Genomic DNA, 20,974 nt, shown 5'->3' with positions numbered 1-20,974 from the left:
TAATGATAATTTCATGAAGTCATACTACATAAATGAAATGGATCCCTCAATACTTAAATGGACACTTGAACGATCGCAAGTGAAACGATTTTACAAAAAAGAGACAAATCAGACTGCAGCAACTTCAACTATATATTACTCATAAGAAGATCATAGAATGTATTTAGTAATATGTATAAGTATAGTCGATATTCGCGAAGGATATTCTGGACCAATGCCAATATTGATTTAGAACAAATAGATTAACTACTGATCAATATTTGAAAAATATAACTAATATAAACTTGATTTGCATTGCTTTGTTGCCTTTTTAAACGAACTTTCGATAGCATCAAGAAAGCTGGCGAAGTACGTAGTACCAATGTAACTCTCAAATTTTTGAGTTTTGTATAATACAAAACATCTGACTAAATCGTAGAACACCCGTAATAATGAGTTGAATGTCGATAGTCGTAGTACCAATGTAACTCTCAAATTTTTGAGTTTTGTAAAATACAAAACATCTGACTAAATCGTAGAATACCCGTAATAATGAGTTGAATGTCGATAGTCCATACGCTGCTAAAGGAATGAACTCTAACAATGAGCCTTTGTTCATCCTGACCTATACTACTATGATGATGATGAATGTTTCCCTGAAATTATTTACGAAAACTGACGTGCTTACCAACGCCGCGTTATCGAATCTCAGAACGGTTACAAGCTCCTCGGGAAGGTATACAGACCTGCGATCAGTTATTGCTTAGTCTGAAGAAGTGATAAACAATAATCCAGTCAAGGCGCAAAGAGAGGTTATGACGAAATCTCGCAGTTAATAGAGAGTACAAATGCTGACTCAGCCAGTCTCAATATAATAATATTGATTTTTGACAATGACCTTCCGCCCTTTGGCTTTAATTAAGAAATTCAAATATTCCATGTTCCGCAAATGGCTGATGAGAGCGCGGAGAAATACAAAGCGTCTCAAAAAACACTATCTATTTTAATGGTGATTTATATGTTAATATATAAATTTACGTGGAAGAATAAAATTACAGAAAATTTATAAAAATTAAAATTAATTGTGTTTTAATCTACCGTATTTATCTGCATTTATTTTGTTTCTAAGAAGTCGAAACCATAAGATGATTCTCGGGTTTAGGTTCTAATTAATTTATAAAAATTGGGTTTTGATTTTTATGTCAAATTTTATTTTAATCTATATACATTAGACTAATTCAATAATTTGATATATATATGAATATAGTTAATTTTAAACTATAAGAAAATATATATAAAGTAGTTCAAATTTTTCTCCGTGTTTTTTTAAAAAGTTATAAATTAAAATGAATATAATTGAAGTTTCTGCTCGAAAATTTGAAAAGAACTCGATTCCATATGATCTGCTGATCGAGTTAATTTTGATCTTATTTCTGCAGGTAACTGGAACACGAGTCGTCATGAAGAACAGCGGACCACTTGAGAATGACATATCAGCATTGATATTCTATATCACTGTTATTCTACTTTTAAATCGTTTACGTATAGAGGGTCTGGGTAGCCGTTATCTTCAATATCTGTGCTTCGTGTTCCGAGTTGTTGGTGTCGTTCTAATCAGCGAGGTGGCAATGACGATAGGTTGGCCCACAATGAACACATTATTGCGTCAAATATATGAAACCATTGGTAATTAATTTATTAATTTAAGACTTAGTTTCATAACTATTATCTTTGAAGATTTTGGCTTAGACGTGTTGCGTTTATTGGTTGTCCTAAGTTTATTTACTGTAACAATAATTATCACTGGTTGCGGAAACATTCTAAAGGAACAACTCTCTCTATAACCGAAAGAAGGAAATTAAATTTATGAAAGACTGTGGATCCTGCGTTCAAGATTTAAACAATAAATTTCAGTTACTTATGTGCAAAATTAGTTTATTTGATCTTCTAAATATTATATACTCAATGTTATTTCAATTAAATTTCAAATAATTTTTCGCATATTTTGGAGGAATTTGTTTTATTTTGTTATTTCTATTAAATCTTATACTTGGTTGGTATCATTTAGTTTAAATGTTGATATGTATTTAAATATAATTAAATAATAGGTCTGTTCCACGAGCTACTCGTAGTAACTTTGAGTAAACACTGTGTATACACAAGCGCGTTCCACCAGCAAATTTTCAAGAATTTTTGTGTAAATTTTACTTCTGTTTTACTCATGTTTTACTATGAGTAGCTCGTGGAACAGACCTAATATTTAATAAATAAGAAAGGAAAAGTGTATGCAAAAATTTTGCTAGAGTGTAGACAGTGTAAACAGCCTTTAAGAAATTAAATTTAAAGTTATTTGCTTTAAATTACTTTCCATAACACCCTCATGGACCCAGCCAAGAGGGTATATAGCGATGATAGATACATAATAATTTAGAAAATTTTCGTTTTTTTCTTCAATTCGTAAATGATAGAATAATTGATATTATTGACCGGTACCCTGTTAATTACATACATACATATGTCAGTAGAACGACATATTTTTTGTGCGCATCTGCTTATTTTGTGGGGAAATTATTCCGTGGCGCGTCCTAACTACTTCTATGAATACATACTTGTTAAAATTTTAAATAAATATATTGAAACGAATAAAAAATATATATTTGTCATTTGTTTTTATATTGACATATTGACTCCTATAACTTTTATACATAACCATAATAATAATTCCCAATAAAAAAAAAACCATCTTACGTTTTATCTTAGTGGTCAATCAGTGTGGGCATGTGTATATCCCGATAGTCTACGGCAATAATACTAATTCCAATATTTTGTAATTGTGGAGACATTCTTTTTAAGTAGAAACAAATTCATAAATGCTAGAATATAAATAAATATCATGTGGAATTTAAGGCAATTATTCAGGAACTTAATAACTTTTTCCTTTGTTTTTTTTTTTAATATTAATAATTATTATGTAAATTTGAATTATAATCGCAATTATTCCACGCAGATGCACCTAATTCCTTGCGCTTAATACACTTGAACTAGTGTTTAAGAAGGGAGTGGAAAAGTTAGTTACACAATCGCTCGATGATTATATTAAAATCTGCAATTTTTATTTTTTTTCTACAAAATTTAAGTTAAATTTTAAAGTAAATAATAAACTTATTTTATATATTTTTATTGAAAATTTTTTCAATTATTCCCTTAGCGCCAAACACAGCTGACATGTAGAATGCGTTGCCAATTATTTTCACAAAGAAGACCTAGATCATTGTTTGCTAAAACGCAGCTAATAGATCAATAGAAACTAGATCTATTAGAATTAGAAATTGAGCTGCTTCATATTTAATTTAAATAGGGAAATATATGAAAAATTAAAGTTGAACGTATTCAATGAAAAATGTCGTTGGCAATGCGATTTTTTAATATGATCCGAACAAAAACATATAAACGTAAACAAAGAGGTAAAACATTTCATATATAAATATTAAGTTGATAAATATAATACATTACCGTACCGTTTCAGCTATTGAAAAATGTATATACATATATATATATGTATATAAATATACATGTTATATTACCTCAAGTTATTGAAGTTGTATGCATAGTTAATTTAAAATTCATTAATTATATTCCGTTTATACATAAAATATTTTTATTCCAGTAAATGTCAGCAGCGAGTTATGCAGATTCCACTGTAATAATGGATTTCAATTTAATAAGTTCCACTTGTAGATTTGACAGCTCTTTTGACATTTTGAAGCAATAATAACAAATGCACATGTCAAAATAGTAAATGGTAATTAATTTGTTTTAACAACGTATTTATATAAAATAAAACATAATGGCACAGAAAAATAAACATAAATCAAAGACTGTATCAGATAAAATAACTGATTTAATTGTGAGACCGAATGCTGAAGATAGTGCCGAATCTGATGACGAGATAAATGAATTACCGCGTGTTGTTGATTTTGAAGAAGATTATGAATTACCTGATGCGAAAGCCACTGAATTCAGGAAACGTAATATTAAGCTGTTATCCCAACAAAGTGAACGTTATAGAGGAAAATTAGCTTCACGTAAAGACTTTATTAGCGATGAAGAAAGTGAAGCCAGCATTAATAGTGAAGACGACGAATACGAACACTCAAATGATAGCAAAGACGCTTTAAAAGAAGCAGAGGAGTCTGCAAGTAACGCGAGCAGTGATATGGATGAAGTTTCTGAAAATGAACAAAGCGATTTTGATGAGAGTGAAGAAGATTATGATGGTGAAGTAGCTAACACAGATAGTGAAGATGATAACAGTGATGAAGATGACAGCAGTGATGAAGATGAAGAAGCTGATAACACCACTGAAATGGTTGCTGAAAAAAATATTCAAAAGGAAATGCAAAAAGGTTTATGTGTACAAAATCAAGTACGCATTTGGGAAAAATTATTAGAGTTACGTATACAATCACAGAAATTATTAACAAAAGCAAATCAGTTACCCATCATCGAAGACAGTACTGTAGAACTTACAAACACTAGAACTGAAACCACACAAAAGTTGGGTGTTTTATTGAATTCATTTCTGACATTACAAAGTGCACTTACAAATCAATTTTCTGAACTAAAAAGTAATATGCAACACTCGCTAAAGCGTCCATCACCATTCGTTAATAATGAAATGCCACCAGTAAAACGAATTGCTACACATTTACAGGAGCGTTTTAAAGAATTTCAAACATATCGCAATCAAGTTTTACTTAAATGGGATGATCGTACAAAGTTATTAGCGCCCGGTGCTGGCAGTAAAAAGAAATCCCTTCACGATGAGTTTAATGTATTACAGAAAATAGATAATGCTTTAATGAATCGTAGTACACTTATTGAAAAATCGCAATTGCTGAAAAATAATACAAAAACAGCAGAAAACAATAATGAGGATGATGAGGATAGTGAGACACCCAATCCAAATATATATGATGACAGCGAATTTTATCATCAGCAATTACGCGAACTAATTGAGTATAAAGCAAACACGTCCACTAGCATGATGGAGGTGACGAAACAAATGTTGGAATTGCAGAAATTACGTCAGAAGATGAAAAAGAATGTCGACACACGAGCGAGTAAGGGCAGGAAATTACGGTATGTTTTATTATATTAAAATTTATTAAATAAAACTAATTAATGTGTTTAATTTTTACAGTTATATGGTGCATAATAAACTAATAAGTTTTATGGCGCCAATTGATGACACAACGTGGACAGATGAATCAAAGGATGAACTTTACAAATCACTTTTTGTATAATGTATGGATGTAAATAAATTTTTAGATATTGTTCAAATATTTAATTTTATAATAAAATTGTTTTTACTTAATTTATAGACATATAAAAATTTTATTAGTACGATAATACAGTAAAATCTCTGTTAAATGGATGTTCTCATAAGTGGACAACTCTCATAAATGTGCGATACTGCTAGTACCCAATATTCTTTAAACGAGACAATACTCTTAATCTGACAGATCGTTGCTGTATTACACAATATTAGTGTTTCTAATAGCTATTTTAACGTTGTTCATTTGAAGACATTTAGAAGCTCTTTATTGACTAAAAATTTTGTTAATTACAATTATTTGGAAATTAAAAAAGTTATGTATTATTTCACTATGTTTATTCCATATATGTTAAATTAAATATTAATTAGTAATTAGTAACTAGCAACAACGCATGATTAAAAGAAAAGTTTTGATAACAGTATCTGTTCAAGGGAATTTTCACTAGTAATTGGTAGTTTAATCTGATTTATTTGATTTGAATATTAAGTTACTAGTGCTTTGATCATAAACATTTATATTTATATATATAAGTATTTATTTATATTACATTCACAAGTACTTGAGCCTTAATGAAACTAGTTATCAATATAAATATAATTCCTATTGTAGATATATATATAGGATCAAGTGGAAATACTTAAAATAAACATAAAGATCTGTAGGTTTAAAATTCGAATTCATAGTGTCAAGTATTTAATGCCAAAGTCTTGTCACATTTGGGATTGTACATCAAAATGTCTTTTTTCTCACGACTAAACTAATTTCACCACATCTTTCTATTTTGAGTGCAGAGGCTCTGGCCATAAAACTTGATACAATATCGAATTTCTGATCTATATAAACAGTATATAATTGAAGCTGTTAAAAACCTGAAGCGCTATTAGCTTATAGAAATAACTTCATACATTATCCTTACAAAATTAAAATCATATAGGTTCATACATTATCCTAACAAAATTAAAATCATATGGGTTTTCGGGCACGAAGGAATCAAAAGAATTGAACTAGTATATCGAGCTATCACTGTTGCCATCCGTTCTCTCTTGGGCTTAGTCAAACATACATATTCAATACATATTTAATATTATAAGCAAACATATGAAGATGCATGAGCAACGAAATGGTCAACATACATTCATTGCTACAAGTCGTTTAATGCCAGTAGATTCAAAACAATATACCCACAATTATCAATCCGTCAACAATGTCAAACTTTTATTTGATTTCGTGTGGGACATACAAAACATTCGCATAAGTTCCTTTTGAGTGGCGATGAGCCATCTAATTATCATTTTGTAATAGTCCACCATCCATAGATCATATACTTAACAATTGCTTTATCTTTCAACCTATTTAAATTAATATTTTTGTAATATATTTAACCTACCAGACCAGATAATCAGACCGGTACTACTCTATGGGTGTGTCGCATATAGCAAAGCTGCCAATTCTACTATCCAGAAGCTGGAAATTGCTCAAAGTCAAGCTCTCCGAAGACTCTTCAAAGTGCATAGGTACAGCCGCCAAATGACATGCTGAGACACCTTATAATAGATCCGGTCAAAAAATACATAAGGGACAAAGCCCTGAAGCTGAGCTGAGAAAACCGACAGAGTGTCTATTTAGCACTAACTAATCTTAGAATAATTACTAGCCACACAGGGCGGTACGCAGATCTTAGATCAGTCATCGAATAAGCACAAAGCTTTTGAGGAATACATAAATTAGGCAGTGAGAGGCATGGAACTCTGAAGAAACCTCCCAGCTATCAAGGAGTGAAAGTGCCCAGATGCACTAACTCAAAAAAGACTCAACATGAACAGTTACTATTAAAAAATATTTATTTATTTATTTGTAAGTTAACATTAAAATTAATTTTAAAGTAAACTAAGAATAAAGAACTAGAGTACTGGGTATATGCCGCTTTATTGAATTGTAGTCGCTTTTCTTGATTGCGTTGAAAAGACTTCTTATGTTTTGTAATTATTTATAATAAATAAATGAATAAAATAAATAATAATTTAGCCATAAAGTCAGGTATTTATAAAGCATTCTACTGGTAGCTTATCACAAGCTTAAGAGTTATCTGACTTTAATGACAGTATTGCTCAACGGATTTTTGTAGTACTTACCGTACAGCATTCCATTGACCTATATTTGGTGTTTTTTTTTTTTTTTGCAGCAAGGAGGATTGGAATGCCAACGCACTGACCACAATCCGGCGCCTCGGAAGGTGAGTGCCCGACTTGCATGAACTAAACCACTCCCCCTCATTCCTAGAGACCTTTTTCTACCCCGGGACTACGTTAGTATTACTTCAAGGTAGGATCACTATTAGTCATTTAAAACTTGTATTGGTGTGACCTGCGTTCAGGCCCCGCTACTGTTGCAGAGGATTAATATTGCCCTTCATCTTGGTGTGATACAGCTGCTTACTCCAGCTATCTTCTGTCAGAGTCTACTTTTTCCAATCTTAGGCTCTCACACCTAACCCGAATTGGAATGTCGTCAGATTTTGCAATATTGCATTAAAAATTATATCAAAATAATGGTTAACATAAAAATTATAACATATATATTTATCGATTTAAGTGGAAATTTGGTAAAAGTCGCACCCATAGTTCAGATTGTAAGAATGCAAAAATAAAACAACTTATATAAATAGGTAGATACGTTATATGTAATAAGTACATATCTATGAGGAACACACTTAATTTGACCACACTTTTTGACTATTAAATACGAACTTGTACGTCACACAAAATATTCTTTATAAAGTATTTTTTTTTTTTTTAGTTAATTTATTTCATTTTTATATTCGTTTAATGATATTAATTTTGTTTCGGTATTGCAATATTAATTTTTTTTTTGTTTTTGTTTTGTAGGAAATAAATTACATAAAGTTTTTGTTTTTTTACTTTTTTATTAATAATATGAGTACAATTCATTTTTATTTATTTTTATCGACTTATCATAATTGTTATTAACGCTTTAAATGCTTAATCAGCACATTTTCTTACAATTTTTTTTTTTTTTTTGGGTTTTTTAATCTTGTGTTAATACAAATATAATATATTTGTTCTTACAATTGTTTTATATAATTATTTAATATTTCTTGCTGTAAAGTTTCAAGGTAAAAAGCACGTAGGTATAACCATTTTAACTGTTTTTTTTTGTTTTTTTGTTTATTTACTACTTAAGTGAGTTACGAAAAATTGTTTTTATTTCTGTGATGTATCGATTTTTAAATTTAATTTTTATGATTGGTACTAACACACTTTTTCTTCTTCACATATAAAATAAAAATCCAAAATATGTACTATATGGCATGAGAAATTAATTACCACATCAATTAATTAATTCATATTAAACAATAAAAAACAGTAACAATGAATATATTTAATTCATTCATTTATAGAATGTATATCTATAAAATATATTTATAATTTAATAATAAATTTATAATTTATAACACTTGATGTACACGACTGGAGAAGGGGCGCAAACAACAAACGCGTCTGAAGAGACATGCTCTATTAGACCGAGACTCGGTAACAGGTTGTTATGGCTGAGTTGAGGTTGAGTAAGTATAATTTATAGCGCATGTGTTATTATCATTATAATAATATGTAATATATATATATTATTAATTTATAAATATATTTTATATATATACCATAAATATACAGATATAGAAATCAATAATAAAATAAAGTGTATATTTATAATACATATATATTACAATTTTATATATTGAACGTATTTTAAAATACATAATTATTTTAAAAGTAATTCAAAATATAATAAAATTTAATAAATTTTAAAAATTAATTTACAATGACTATTTATAAATTAATTGAAATTAATTTCGTGTGCTATTATTTATTAATCGATAACATCAAATGATCACTAGTTTTATTACTTATAAACTACAATACGTACAATATACGCACCGGAAGTTCATATGACTATTTAGAAAAAATATTGCAGTGATCATACACATTAATTGCATGATCAGATATACATATAAGACTATGGTATTTGTTGTTATTATTGTTATAATATTTGTATATTCATTCATTAATTAATTAATTAATTTATTTGTTAATACTACGTAATTACGGTTGCAGTCCTATGTTAAATTTTTTTCTTATAAAAATTACAATAATATATTACTAGTACATATATATTTTTAGGTTATGTTGTTTATAATAGTCGTAAAAATATTTTAATAAATAAAAACTTAACAGATGTAGTTGTGTCCTATTTTGTATTGTATATATAAATATATATAATATAAATTTATAATATATATATATATATTAATATTTTATTTATTTGCTTATTATTGTTATTATTAAACTAATTAAATGATACCTAATGTATTTAGTATTCGTCGTCTTCATTATAAATAGTTCAATTAAATTATAGAAAATTTTTAATTATTTATTATGAATATAAATTTTTTTTATATATATATCTAAATATTATATAATAAAAATTTTGTCGTATTTTTTATTAAGAAAAATTATTTTTAAGAAATTTTAATATTAATTTTATATAGGATCATATAGGAGCATATAGGATCATATGTAAGTCTAAAAATTAATTTAAATAATCTACAATATACAAATATTGCAATATAAATTTTAAATATATTATATAATTATTAAATAATAAAGTAGTTCTTATAAAATTTATGTTCAATATTTTAATTAAATAAATAATAGAATAATATATAAAAACTATCTTAATTATATTAATTCAATAAATACATTTTTTAAGTTAATTATTTAAAAATATTTTTAAGGTATATATGTATATGTTAAAATTTATAAGTTTTTTATCAAAAATGTATTTAATACTTAATAAATTTAAAAAATCAATTAATATCAAATTTTAAATCGAATAACGAAAAAAATATACATAGCTAAGGCTTTCGGCTATGTGTCATTTTATTGGTAAATAAATAATTGTTTATATGTATTTAAATTCAAATATTATGTAAATAAAATGGGTATTGTAGAATAAAATAAAATATGTTAACTTAAATTTTGTGTTAAAGTCGATTATGATGAAGAAACTAATTTCTAAACAAAAAAAAAATTAATTAAATATTTTCAGCATATAACATATTCGTTAAATTAATTATATCAAATATAATTTAATTAAGTAAATATGTATTTATATAAACAATTATATAAAATAATATTAAAATTTTTATGTTCATGACGAAGAACATATTGTTATTATTATTATAATTCATAGTAATAAAATATAAATTCATATAAATTTAATATATAAATTCAAAATTCAAATATTTTTCAAACAATCTAAATTCTATATTACTTATAATATTAAGTAATATAAAATAGTGTATAATTTACTAAAAAAATTATACTAAAAATGTATATGTTTTATTTAAGATTACAGAATTTTATTAAAATTACAATTTAATAAATAAAAAGCTAATAAATAAAAAACATTGGCATTAATAAAAAATATAAATTTAAATAAATCATAAAACATATAACACAAAATCATAACACATTTTTGAAGACAAAATTTTAGTTTTTAAATATATGATATAGATAAATTTTAAAATATAGTATAATTGCAACGTAATCAAGTAGTAATAAAGCATAAAGATTATTATATTATATATTATATAAAAAAATTATGTTGACAGTAACCTAACTATTTAAAATATAATTAATAAAGATAAAACATATAATTGAATATTAAACAATATTCTTACAAATGATATTCAAAATAGTGTATGATATATAAAATAATTTACAAATTAATATATCAAATAATATATAAAACAATATCTAAAATGTTACAAAAATACGCAAAGAAATATATAAAGTAATATATAAAAAAAATACGTAAAATAATATATAAAAAATATATAAAATAATATATATAAAAAATTTATAAAATAATATATATAAAAAATATATAAATTAATATATAAAATAATATTTAAAATAATATATACAGCAATATCTAAAATAATTCATAAATACGCAAAGAAATATATAAAATAATATATTAAATAATATATAGAATATATCGATTAATATATATAATAACAGGTAAAATAATATATAAATGATATATAAAATAATATGTAAAATAAAATATAAAATAATATATAATATAAAATAATATATAATATAAAATAATATATAATATAAAATAATATATAATATAAAATAATATATAATATAAAATAAATTATATAATAATATATAAAAATATACAGTAAAATTAAACAACGTATAGTAATATGAAAAAATGTACAGTAAAATAAGGCAATTTACAATAAAACTAAACAATATAATTTGAAATAATACATAATAAGTAAAAATACAAGAAATTTTAAGCAAATAATATAACTCATATAACACTACACATACAATAAGACATCATAAAATATTAAATAACTTTAAGAGATGTTAAATATTTAAATATTTAGCATTTTAATTTAGTACAATAAAAAAATTACAATAAATGCATAGAAAACTAATAGAATGCATAGAAAATAAATACATAGAAAACAATTTTTTGATTTATAAAAAAACACGATATATAAATCAAGCACTGTACATAAACACTGTGTATATAATAAAAATCACATAATTTAATAAAATTAAAAACTATAACAAATGCTGAAGATAGATAATTGTTTTGATTTAAAAAAAAAACATGAAGCATAATCCACTAATATAAAATAATAAATAAAAAATTCAAATAAAATGATATAAACATTATTACTTAAAATTTCTTTTAATTGTTAAAGATTTTAAATCAAATACATATTTAATACAAAATAGTTATTTTTAATATCATTTTTGTTGACTTACAAGGTATCCTGTATGCTTATATTACTAATACAAATATTTTGTTAATGCAAATATACGGAACCACTAGTCAAACCATTGTGAAAACTAAATCTAATATTAAATAATTTTTATAATATATATGAGATAAAAAAAATCGAAATTTATTTTAAAGAGATTCTCCATATAATGAATATTGAGTGGATCTTTAACATATATAGTTATATAAATATATTATCGTATATATCTATGTATTCATACATTTTGTTATATGTAACTATTTATTTGTTTATTGAGATTTATGTTTTTTTTTGGTTATAAATATTATATTTCCAATAGTGAAAGTGTTGTTCCATTGCATTTTTGAATTGATTGCCTAATGATTTCATGCTATAGTAATTTTAGGAAAAAAATTTGTAGAACATAAATATAAAATATCTTATAAAATAAGACAAAAAAAAACAATCATTAAAATAATTTTTTAAAGCATGTTTATGAACTCCTATTTTTTGTAATTATATATTAGTATAAATTTTTAATCAGTCTTAAGATTTAGTCAACACAGGAGAATATATGTACAAAACCAATATTAATGGCAAAAGATTCAATTTCGTATTTTAAAATTTAATAAACATATATATATCGAGATTGTTAAAAGAGATTTTACATCTGAAATATCATTTTTTATATTGGATAAGTGTTATACATTGTTTAAATTATGTTTTAAGTTATTTAAAATGTTATTCTGCATATATGGAATGACTAGTGTTTTTTTACGTATATGAACTAAACAAATATTTTATTTTATAAACACAATTTTATTATTTTTAAAAAAGTTGTCATTATAAGAAAGTTTATCAATGCTATTTTATTACTAAAATATTGTATATAAGGTCGGCCAAAACTAACATGATTATTTAAGTATACATGTGTGCGTTATAGGAAAGCAGACTTATCAAATATATATATATAATGGTTATATATTATTATATATTGCATTCTTACAAAAGATTTACTACTAAAGACTGTATGTGATTTTATTTAATAATCAACTTTTAGTTATTGTTTATTTTGCCAACGCATATACATATTTTTTTTTTGTATTATGACAACTTTTAAAAAAATTACTTAATTACTACCACAATATGTTATAAACAAAATAATCTCAATCGTGTCGAAATTTTGGATATCGTTGCCAATAGTTTTAATTTTGTTTAAGAAAGAAACAACATTAAAATAAGTTATTAAATTTTTAAATATAAATACAAATACACATTACATTTCATAAATAATTATATCATTTAAATAAAATAAATATAATTATAATATTGCACTTAAATTTATAAAATACTGGGCACAGGGTTACTGGGGTCTTTTATTGATTTTTAATTAATATAATTTTTATTATTTACTTTTAATTTTTATTGTTGTTATTATTATTATTATTATTATTATCATTAATTATTTATTGAGTTTTTTAATAACAATGGCAAACCAGTTTTGGTTTTTGATTTCGATACAAGTATTGTTGCAGTTTTACCGGTAGCAACAGCATTAACGCCTGTGGCCAATTTGGGTGGTGATAGAGCAGCTGTTGTTGGGGCAGCAGAATTACCAACAGCATTATCAGCAGTCACAACCAATTGATTTGCTGCTACTGCTGCTGCTGCTGCCGCCGCCTCCGTTGTTGTTGTTGTTGTTGTTGGTGTCGTATTAGTAAAATTTGTTAAATTCGTTTTTTTATTAGCACCCATTTGTAGAATTTGTCGTTGATGCAATTCTTGCAACAGTACTGTGTGTTTCTCTAGAAGTTTAGGTGCGTCTGATTGTTTCTGTCTATCGTTATTTGTGTTTATCTGTAAACTACTATTGCAGGTGCTGAGTTGTTCATATAATTTTAGTGTATCATCACAGGTTTCGTAAAGAGATTGTAATTGAGATTGTATAGATGTAACATTAGAGAGTGTACTTTCTGTATCACCTGTGCCGAGATATTTTTTTATGGCGATGGCAGCTGCTGCTGCTGCTGCTGCATGTTCGGCTTCTGAAACCTATAAAAATATAATAAATATATTTAAATAAAATTTAAAAAATATGATTGTGTTTTATTAATTATAGTAACATAAAAAAAAGAAGAAAACAAATCTTGCTTTTTGCTTTTTACTCTTAAAATTTGTCTATATATGTATGCAATATCTATTTCAAGTTTTCTTTAAGCGCTATGCTTCGACTAATAAGACCATATACCATTTTTGTCACTAATTAAAATAATCCTTCTTGTATAATACTTGATCTTCATCAGCTTTTTAGTAACAGATTCCGTTGTAAAAACTAATGTAAAATGTAGAGTAGCTAAAGCCGCATCAACTTTCGTGCAATTTGAAATTATCTGGAACTCTGACTTCATGTCGATATTGTACTATCAGTGCTTCTCTACGGGTATGAGATATCATTAACCGCAAATTCAATTTGCTATAAAAGCAAATCACAAGCTATTATTGGCAGGCATTTTCGACACATTCTAAAAATTTGGTGGTCACATACAATAAATGTTGAACATGGTAACATGGGATACAGACAAATGGAGCTAGTTTATATGGACCAGGCAAAAGATATTCGGAATCAGTGGAAAGAAATGTAACCATCTTTCAAGCAGGAATACACGCTGCATCAACTTCAACCTTGAACGCAACTACTAGAACCATATAATTGCAATACTGACTGACAGCCAGACAGCTACAATGGCACTCATATCCTACCAGGAATACAGACGGCTGGAGCTGGTGTATATGGACCAGGAAAAAGATACTCGAAAGCACTGAGAAGAAATGTAATCATCTTTTAAGCGGAAATATACGCAATAGATAAATGCAACAGTTTCAACCTTGAACGCAACTACCAGAACCATACAATTGCAATACTGACTGACAGTCAGGCAGCTATAATGGCACTCATATCCTACCAGGTGACATTTAAACTGATATGGGAGTGCATTAACAAACTGAACATACTTTGCTGGAACAATCAGGTGCACTTAAAGTGGATTCCGGGGCATGCTGGTATCCAAGGCAATGAAATGGCAGACAAATTTGTAAGAAGAGCCATGGTTTCAATAATGATAGGCCCAGTATCTTTCTGTGATCTAGGCAAAAGAACTCTATCCATTCTTTTGAACGGCGCAGAGAAAAAGAAAGAGAACTCTATTGGGAAATACTACCAAGACTATCACAATTTAAAATGTTTTTATTGACTTACAACCTAAAACGCTTCAACGATTGCATAGAAGAAACAAAGAATAACCTAAGAATTATTACGGGATTACCAAACGGTTACTGTAGATTGAATAACCACCTAACAAATTAGGGAGTCCAATCCAACTCAGACTGCAAATACTGCAGAGAAGCGAGAGATGCTGCATACCATGTGCTAAAGGAATGCCCGGCACTGTTGCACAAGCGGAAGAAACACCTAGGAGGCTACTATATGGAACATACGAATTCAAGACTAGGATATATAACCCCAATACTGTTTTCCATCAAAGAACTTAGACTCTAATCCGACTAAGAGACACAATAAGTTTATAAGGTCGCAGTGTACGTACTATACCTTTTTTTATTATTTTAATAATAATAATACCATAAACACGTTAGCCCACATAATTAATAGCCGCAAATAAAAATAAATTCCACTTTACTCTAAGGAAGTCAGCTCATGAAATCGGAGGCTGCCCACTATATGGCTTTTGTAGTTTTTATGAGGCAATCAATGTCAAAAGTGTGCTACTTAAGAATCCGATATTTCTAATTTTCAGAAATATCGTAACATAACGTCATGTGATCTAGTGAAAAAGTGGATTTTCAGATTTTTCGAAATGCTCATTTTACTCAAAAATTGGTGTGTTGCTGCTTAAGTTTTATTTTGTTTTTTTAAAACAAATATGTGTAATAGTCACAACTTGAACACCATATGATGTTCGAACATTTGCAACCAACTCACTGTGTTCAAGATTAAATATATATGTACTTGTGCATTGAAACGCTCCAACGTTTAAACAGCTCAAATACTTTTTAAAACTCTAATAAAAACCAAACAAATTCTTATAAATACCTTTTTGTGAGAGCTATGCTCTTTTTCTCAAGTACTCTTTGTAGAATGTAGTGCATTGTCCATATCCTTTTGCACACTATACAATTCAGCTAAGTTTTTAGCAAACAATGCATTCAATTCAACCATTTTAGCAATCTAATATCGAAAAGAATATATTTTATATAATATAAAATAAGAAATAAATTAACAAAATTACAGCTTGTTCGTTCGATTTGTCTCGAAGACTTGTGTTAGCAGCTTTTAGTTCAAGCTCTTGATTCATTAACTCATTTTCTAATGATTCAATTCTTCCTTTCAGTAAAGTTATTTCACGACGTAAGTCTTCTGCAATCTCACCGCCACCAGCACCAGGTCCGCCAGGGACTGTAATACCCGTACGTAATAGCTCCATTTCCCGTTTTAAACGAATATTTTCCTCTTTATAAGTATGTAGCTGACGTTTCCACTCATCAACATTTGCAGTTGATTCCTATACAAAATTAAAAAAAATTATTGTAGAAAAGCAACGATTTCTTTCTGATTACTGTTATTCATTTTATTTATGTGTATTGGCTTATGTGAACTTAAAAAAATATATAAAAAAATAAAATATAGACTTTTAAAATAAAAACTTTTCAATACATTATATTCGGTTTAAATATATCGCCGACGGTTTGATATTTTTCTGGTTTCCTTTACAGGATAAATTATTTTATAAACTAATAACAGATTTCCTTGCTGTGTTATATTAGAACGAAATCACAAACCAACTGTAGAATAATTGAATTAATTATATACATTTGTATTTTTAATTGTTAAATTTTAATACTATTTTTTTTAGACGCATTATTTATTGCATGCTTTCATATTATTTTTTCTTGTATATAAAACTTAATCTAGGAACATAATACGGAGAAAGTCATGCTAATGTTAGTCTACGATTTGTATAGGCGAGACTATTTTTTTATATAAAAACTAAAAAACTGAATTTTGTATTTTTCGGGCGAACATATTCCAAAAATAGCCAAATTTTGGCTAGAAATAACATATATTTCCCTAACTTTGCTTCTGCTAAACCAAATGGTAAACAATTGGTGGCCTAAACAAGATCTCTTGGTGCAATATGTATTGCGTACATATACATAAACTATCAGCACTCTATCTAAGATGGACTAAATTACCGCACTTGTTAATAAAAATAACAATTCCAAACTGGTCTTATATACGAATAATTAAATATAAGAAATAATTCCAAGACCACTGATGATTGACAATACTTGAAACATCTGTGGTTAGCCAAAAATTCAATTAATTAAAATATTATAAAAGAATTTTTGGTTGTTGTAGTTCATCATTTTTCGAAACCTCTCTAACGAAGAGAATAGTTTCTATTAAGTAAAATATTCAATACCGTCATATCTGACGTCAAACTACAATTAAAATAAACTAATTACTTAAATTTAATGTAGACTGACAATATAATAATATTAGTCAAAAATGTATTATAAATCTACAAACCTATATTAGGCAACGTCGGTAATACATATATTACCGAATCGAATATAATATTTTTAAATATTATAACCTTACGATTAGTCATCGCTTTTAATCTGACATGCAAGAGTTCTAAACCTGACACCTGAGTTCTAAACCTGGCAGTCCAAACAAATTATGTACGGTCCACTGATGATGAGTACTTGGTAATACTCGAAACAGCGTTGTATGGTCAGCCAAATTTCAACAAATTAACTAAAATTTTTGTTGTTGTCTTTTCATTTCTAACTTCTCCCTTCTTTTCCCTTCTAACTTTTAAATAGTATCTTTTCGCCATAAGACGCGTCACTTTCAACAAAAAAAATTAACGTTACAATTCTACGTTTTTATGTTTTTCTTCTCTAAGTTTTGTTCACATAAGTCCTCACACATTTTGCAAAAATTAAAAATAATAATTGTGTTGAATTTATTACCTGCAAAGCACTTGTTAAACGTATATTATTATTTTTCAAGGTGGCCAGTTCAATTTCCCATTTTTTTGCATTAGCGCAACTATTAAAATAATGATAAAAATTAAAAAAGTTCAAGTGTGAAAACTTATTTGTTACCTCTGAGCCAGTGCCATTTTGAGACGTTCATTTTCATATTTTAGTTGTTGTTCACCTGTAGGTGGACCACCAGTACCGGTATGTACACCGACAACACTACCACCCGAGCCGACTGTAATAGCTGGTGCAGTTGATGTTATATTAGTTGTGGAAAGTTCTTGTTTAATATCAGCTGCTGGCAGCAACTTATGCGACGGACTGTCTGGATTAGCATTTTGAGTATTCGTATTAGACATGTTTGGTGGTTCAACAGTATGAGGATCTATTGCAGTATTATCATTTTGTTGCATACCACCAGAACGGGAAGATATAGGCGACGTATTAGCTGACGTTGTGGGTGTAACCGCTGTAGAACCTGTAATTTATAATTTAATGAAAAGTAATGAAATCTCCTTCTATTTAACGCTTACCGTTTGCGGACTTAATGGCATTTTTAGTAGCTTCTTTCACTTCTTGAAATTTTTCTACAAACTGTTAATAGACAGAAGTTTTTTTTATTTTATAAATATAAAACTAAAATTTGCTATATGAACCTTAGTTAATTCGGCTTCTGAAGCAAAACCAAGTCCATAAACTGTATTAGCACGTACATCACTCCACTGACCAAACTTCTGTGAGGTCTGGGTAAAAGTCATATTGGGCGTTATCGTCGAATTAATAACAGCTTTGCTGCCTTCAACACTGATAATACGATATAAATTTCGAGAGGAATCATAAAAGAAGCTAACGCCGACCGCTTTCATGCTGGCTGTAATCCAGGTACGCTTAGTCTTTGGGTCTATGTGAAAGACATGAGCCTGACAAGTGAAAATTGGCTGTTCACTGTGCAAAATGAAAAAAAGAAAATATTAATATAATTAAAATTTGAATTCAAATGCAAATAATGTGCAATTTAATTTATTATTTATTTCATGTATCGCTTTACACGATACTATACTGTACTATTTTTTGTAAGTTTTAAAAATTTAAGTTTTTGCTATTTCTTCTACACGAATTATTTAAATTTTTAATTTATTACCAAATCCTTTTTTGGCAATACATTGACGTGCAATAAATCCCAAATTGATTTTGACGGGCGGAGGCACTTTTTAGCCAAAACTGCTTTATTTTATGATTTATATTTGTTTACACTCCGGTTTTTTACACATTTTGATTAAATTATGCATTGCATGCGTATTTTATTTAAAACTTACCCCATTTTGCTTTAGAAGTTTATAAATTTCGTATTTATTAATATAGCTGCAAATTCGATTTTTCTAATTATTCTTTTTACTATTTTTCATTGTATGTCAAACATTAAGAAACAAAGATGCAAGGAACACGAAGAATAACAAGTACAACATTTTAGTGTTGGAAAATGTTATTAGTATAGCATGTCAAACTTTTTTAAATGCTCACTTTATGTTTTACTTATGATGATCGAGCGGATGTGCATATGGAAATATACAAAATTCGCAAACAAGTAAATGTGAAATTAATAATTTTTTATTACTTAAATCGCGAATCATTTAAATCGCTACCATTAATTCCCTGAACGCACTTATATGCTTGAATACGTTGATTGATACTAGCGAATTCTTACTTTGTCGAGCTTAAACATATATAATTTATACAAAATTACTACAAAAATAAAAAGAAAAGTTTTATAATTTCATTAACGTAACACCCCTACTTATATAAAATTTTATACAACTTATAATAAATAAAAATTATACTATGAGATATACTTGTATATAATAGATCTGTTCTACGAGCTACTCGTAGTGACTTTGAATAATACTGTGTATACACAAGTGCGTTCCGCTAGCAAAAATTCAGGTAAAAGAGAAGATCTGAGAGAACGTAACACCACTGTCAAAATTTTAAAATAGATCTGTTCCACCAGCTACTGATAGTAAAACTCGAGTAAAACACAAGTAAAGTACAAACTGAGAGCGTAACACAAATAAAGTGCCAAATTACGTTATTCACACAGATTTTCATGGAACAGCTTTATGTAAAGTCTAGTGAGAACACTAATGCCGCACAAATAAACAATACAAAAATTTTAATTCAAACCAAAACAGCTAAAGTAAAACCTATATAGCATTTTCAAATTTCGCCAGGGATGTTACGTTCTCTCAGTTGCTCTTGTGGTGATAACGTAGTATCATTAATCACTCTCATTTACTCGACAATTTGCTAGTGGAACACATTTATGTATACACAGTGTTACTCAAAGTTACTACTAGTACTTCGTGGAACAGACCAAATATCGCATGAAAAATATAAAATTTGTTTTATGAACAAAAAATTGAAGCGAGCGAAATAACAAATTATCACATTTAAAAAAAAAGGAGCTCAAGAACAATGTTACCAACCAAACCTGTGTAATTGATAAGAACTAAATAAACAAAACTCACCGCTTTTGTTTGTTTTGTTGCTATTAAATACACAGGTATGGTTGGTTGTGAATTTCACTTTGACTTAAGTTCGCTTATGTTATCATCACGGTACGTACGGACTAACTGAGCCTTAATACTTTTAGTATATTTGATATTGTGATGTCCCTCTGTTGCACTTCATATATAAATTTCCTATGGATTGCAAAGCTATCATACAGAATGTGCGAAGCAATAAC

The 20,974-nt window shown here is 27.4% G+C and overlaps 3 protein-coding genes across 4 annotated transcripts; 2 read left to right on the top strand and 1 right to left on the bottom strand.

Annotated features, from left to right (window-relative positions):
* Window positions 1-1,292: 1,292 nt before the first annotated feature.
* Window positions 1,293-1,936, top strand: LOC119662228. The gene is made up of 2 exons (XM_038071806.1): window positions 1,293-1,665; window positions 1,717-1,936. The coding sequence occupies exons 1-2, from the start codon at window positions 1,326-1,328 to the stop codon at window positions 1,821-1,823; spliced, it is 447 nt and encodes a 148-aa protein (XP_037927734.1). The 5' UTR covers window positions 1,293-1,325; the 3' UTR covers window positions 1,824-1,936.
* A 1,817-nt stretch (window positions 1,937-3,753) lies between these two features.
* LOC119661989 (protein Aatf) lies at window positions 3,754-5,501 on the top strand. The gene is made up of 3 exons (XM_038071522.1): window positions 3,754-5,121; window positions 5,183-5,286; window positions 5,364-5,501. Exons 1-2 carry the CDS (start codon window positions 3,827-3,829, stop codon window positions 5,283-5,285), a joined length of 1,398 nt encoding a protein of 465 aa, XP_037927450.1. The 5' UTR covers window positions 3,754-3,826; the 3' UTR covers window position 5,286; window positions 5,364-5,501.
* An 8,107-nt stretch (window positions 5,502-13,608) lies between these two features.
* On the bottom strand, window positions 13,609-19,661 carry LOC119690116 (homer protein homolog 2). Of its 2 annotated transcripts, none has more exons than XM_038105108.1 (8): window positions 19,373-19,460; window positions 18,888-19,176; window positions 18,765-18,825; window positions 18,355-18,709; window positions 18,220-18,298; window positions 16,470-16,742; window positions 16,274-16,408; window positions 13,609-14,217 (listed from the first exon to the last, which is right to left on the bottom strand). In XM_038105108.1, exons 1-7 carry the CDS (start codon window positions 19,393-19,395, stop codon window positions 16,301-16,303), a joined length of 1,188 nt encoding a protein of 395 aa, XP_037961036.1. In that variant the 5' UTR covers window positions 19,396-19,460; the 3' UTR covers window positions 13,609-14,217; window positions 16,274-16,300. The 2 variants fall into 2 exon arrangements, with proteins under 2 accessions (XP_037961036.1, XP_037961037.1); XM_038105109.1 differs by lacking the exon at window positions 19,373-19,460 and adding an exon at window positions 19,548-19,661 and having other exon boundaries at window positions 13,610-14,217.
* Window positions 19,662-20,974: the final 1,313 nt, after the last annotated feature.

Source organism: Teleopsis dalmanni, chromosome X (genome assembly GCF_002237135.1).
Source record: "Teleopsis dalmanni isolate 2A chromosome X, ASM223713v2, whole genome shotgun sequence".
NCBI lineage: Eukaryota > Metazoa > Arthropoda > Insecta > Diptera > Diopsidae > Teleopsis > Teleopsis dalmanni.
This window is presented reverse-complemented; position numbering and strand designations above follow the sequence as displayed.

Excerpts from the sequence above, each read along its gene's own strand:
- LOC119662228 (XM_038071806.1), top strand. The coding sequence starts at position 1,326 with ATGAATATAATTGAAGTTTCTGCTCGAAAATTTGAAAAGAACTCGATT. Across the intron at positions 1,666-1,716 it reads TCAAATATATGAAACCATTG|ATTTTGGCTTAGACGTGTTG; the intron begins GTAATTAATTTA and ends TTATCTTTGAAG.
- LOC119661989 (XM_038071522.1), top strand. The coding sequence starts at position 3,827 with ATGGCACAGAAAAATAAACATAAATCAAAGACTGTATCAGATAAAATA. Across the intron at positions 5,122-5,182 it reads AGTAAGGGCAGGAAATTACG|TTATATGGTGCATAATAAAC; the intron begins GTATGTTTTATT and ends TAATTTTTACAG.
- LOC119690116 (XM_038105108.1), bottom strand. The coding sequence starts at position 19,395 with ATGTATTGCCAAAAAAGGATTTG. Across the intron at positions 18,826-18,887 it reads CAGAAGCCGAATTAACTAAG|TTTGTAGAAAAATTTCAAGA; the intron begins GTTCATATAGCA and ends GTCTATTAACAG. Across the intron at positions 18,299-18,354 it reads AAAATGGCACTGGCTCAGAG|TTGCGCTAATGCAAAAAAAT; the intron begins GTAACAAATAAG and ends TTATTTTAATAG.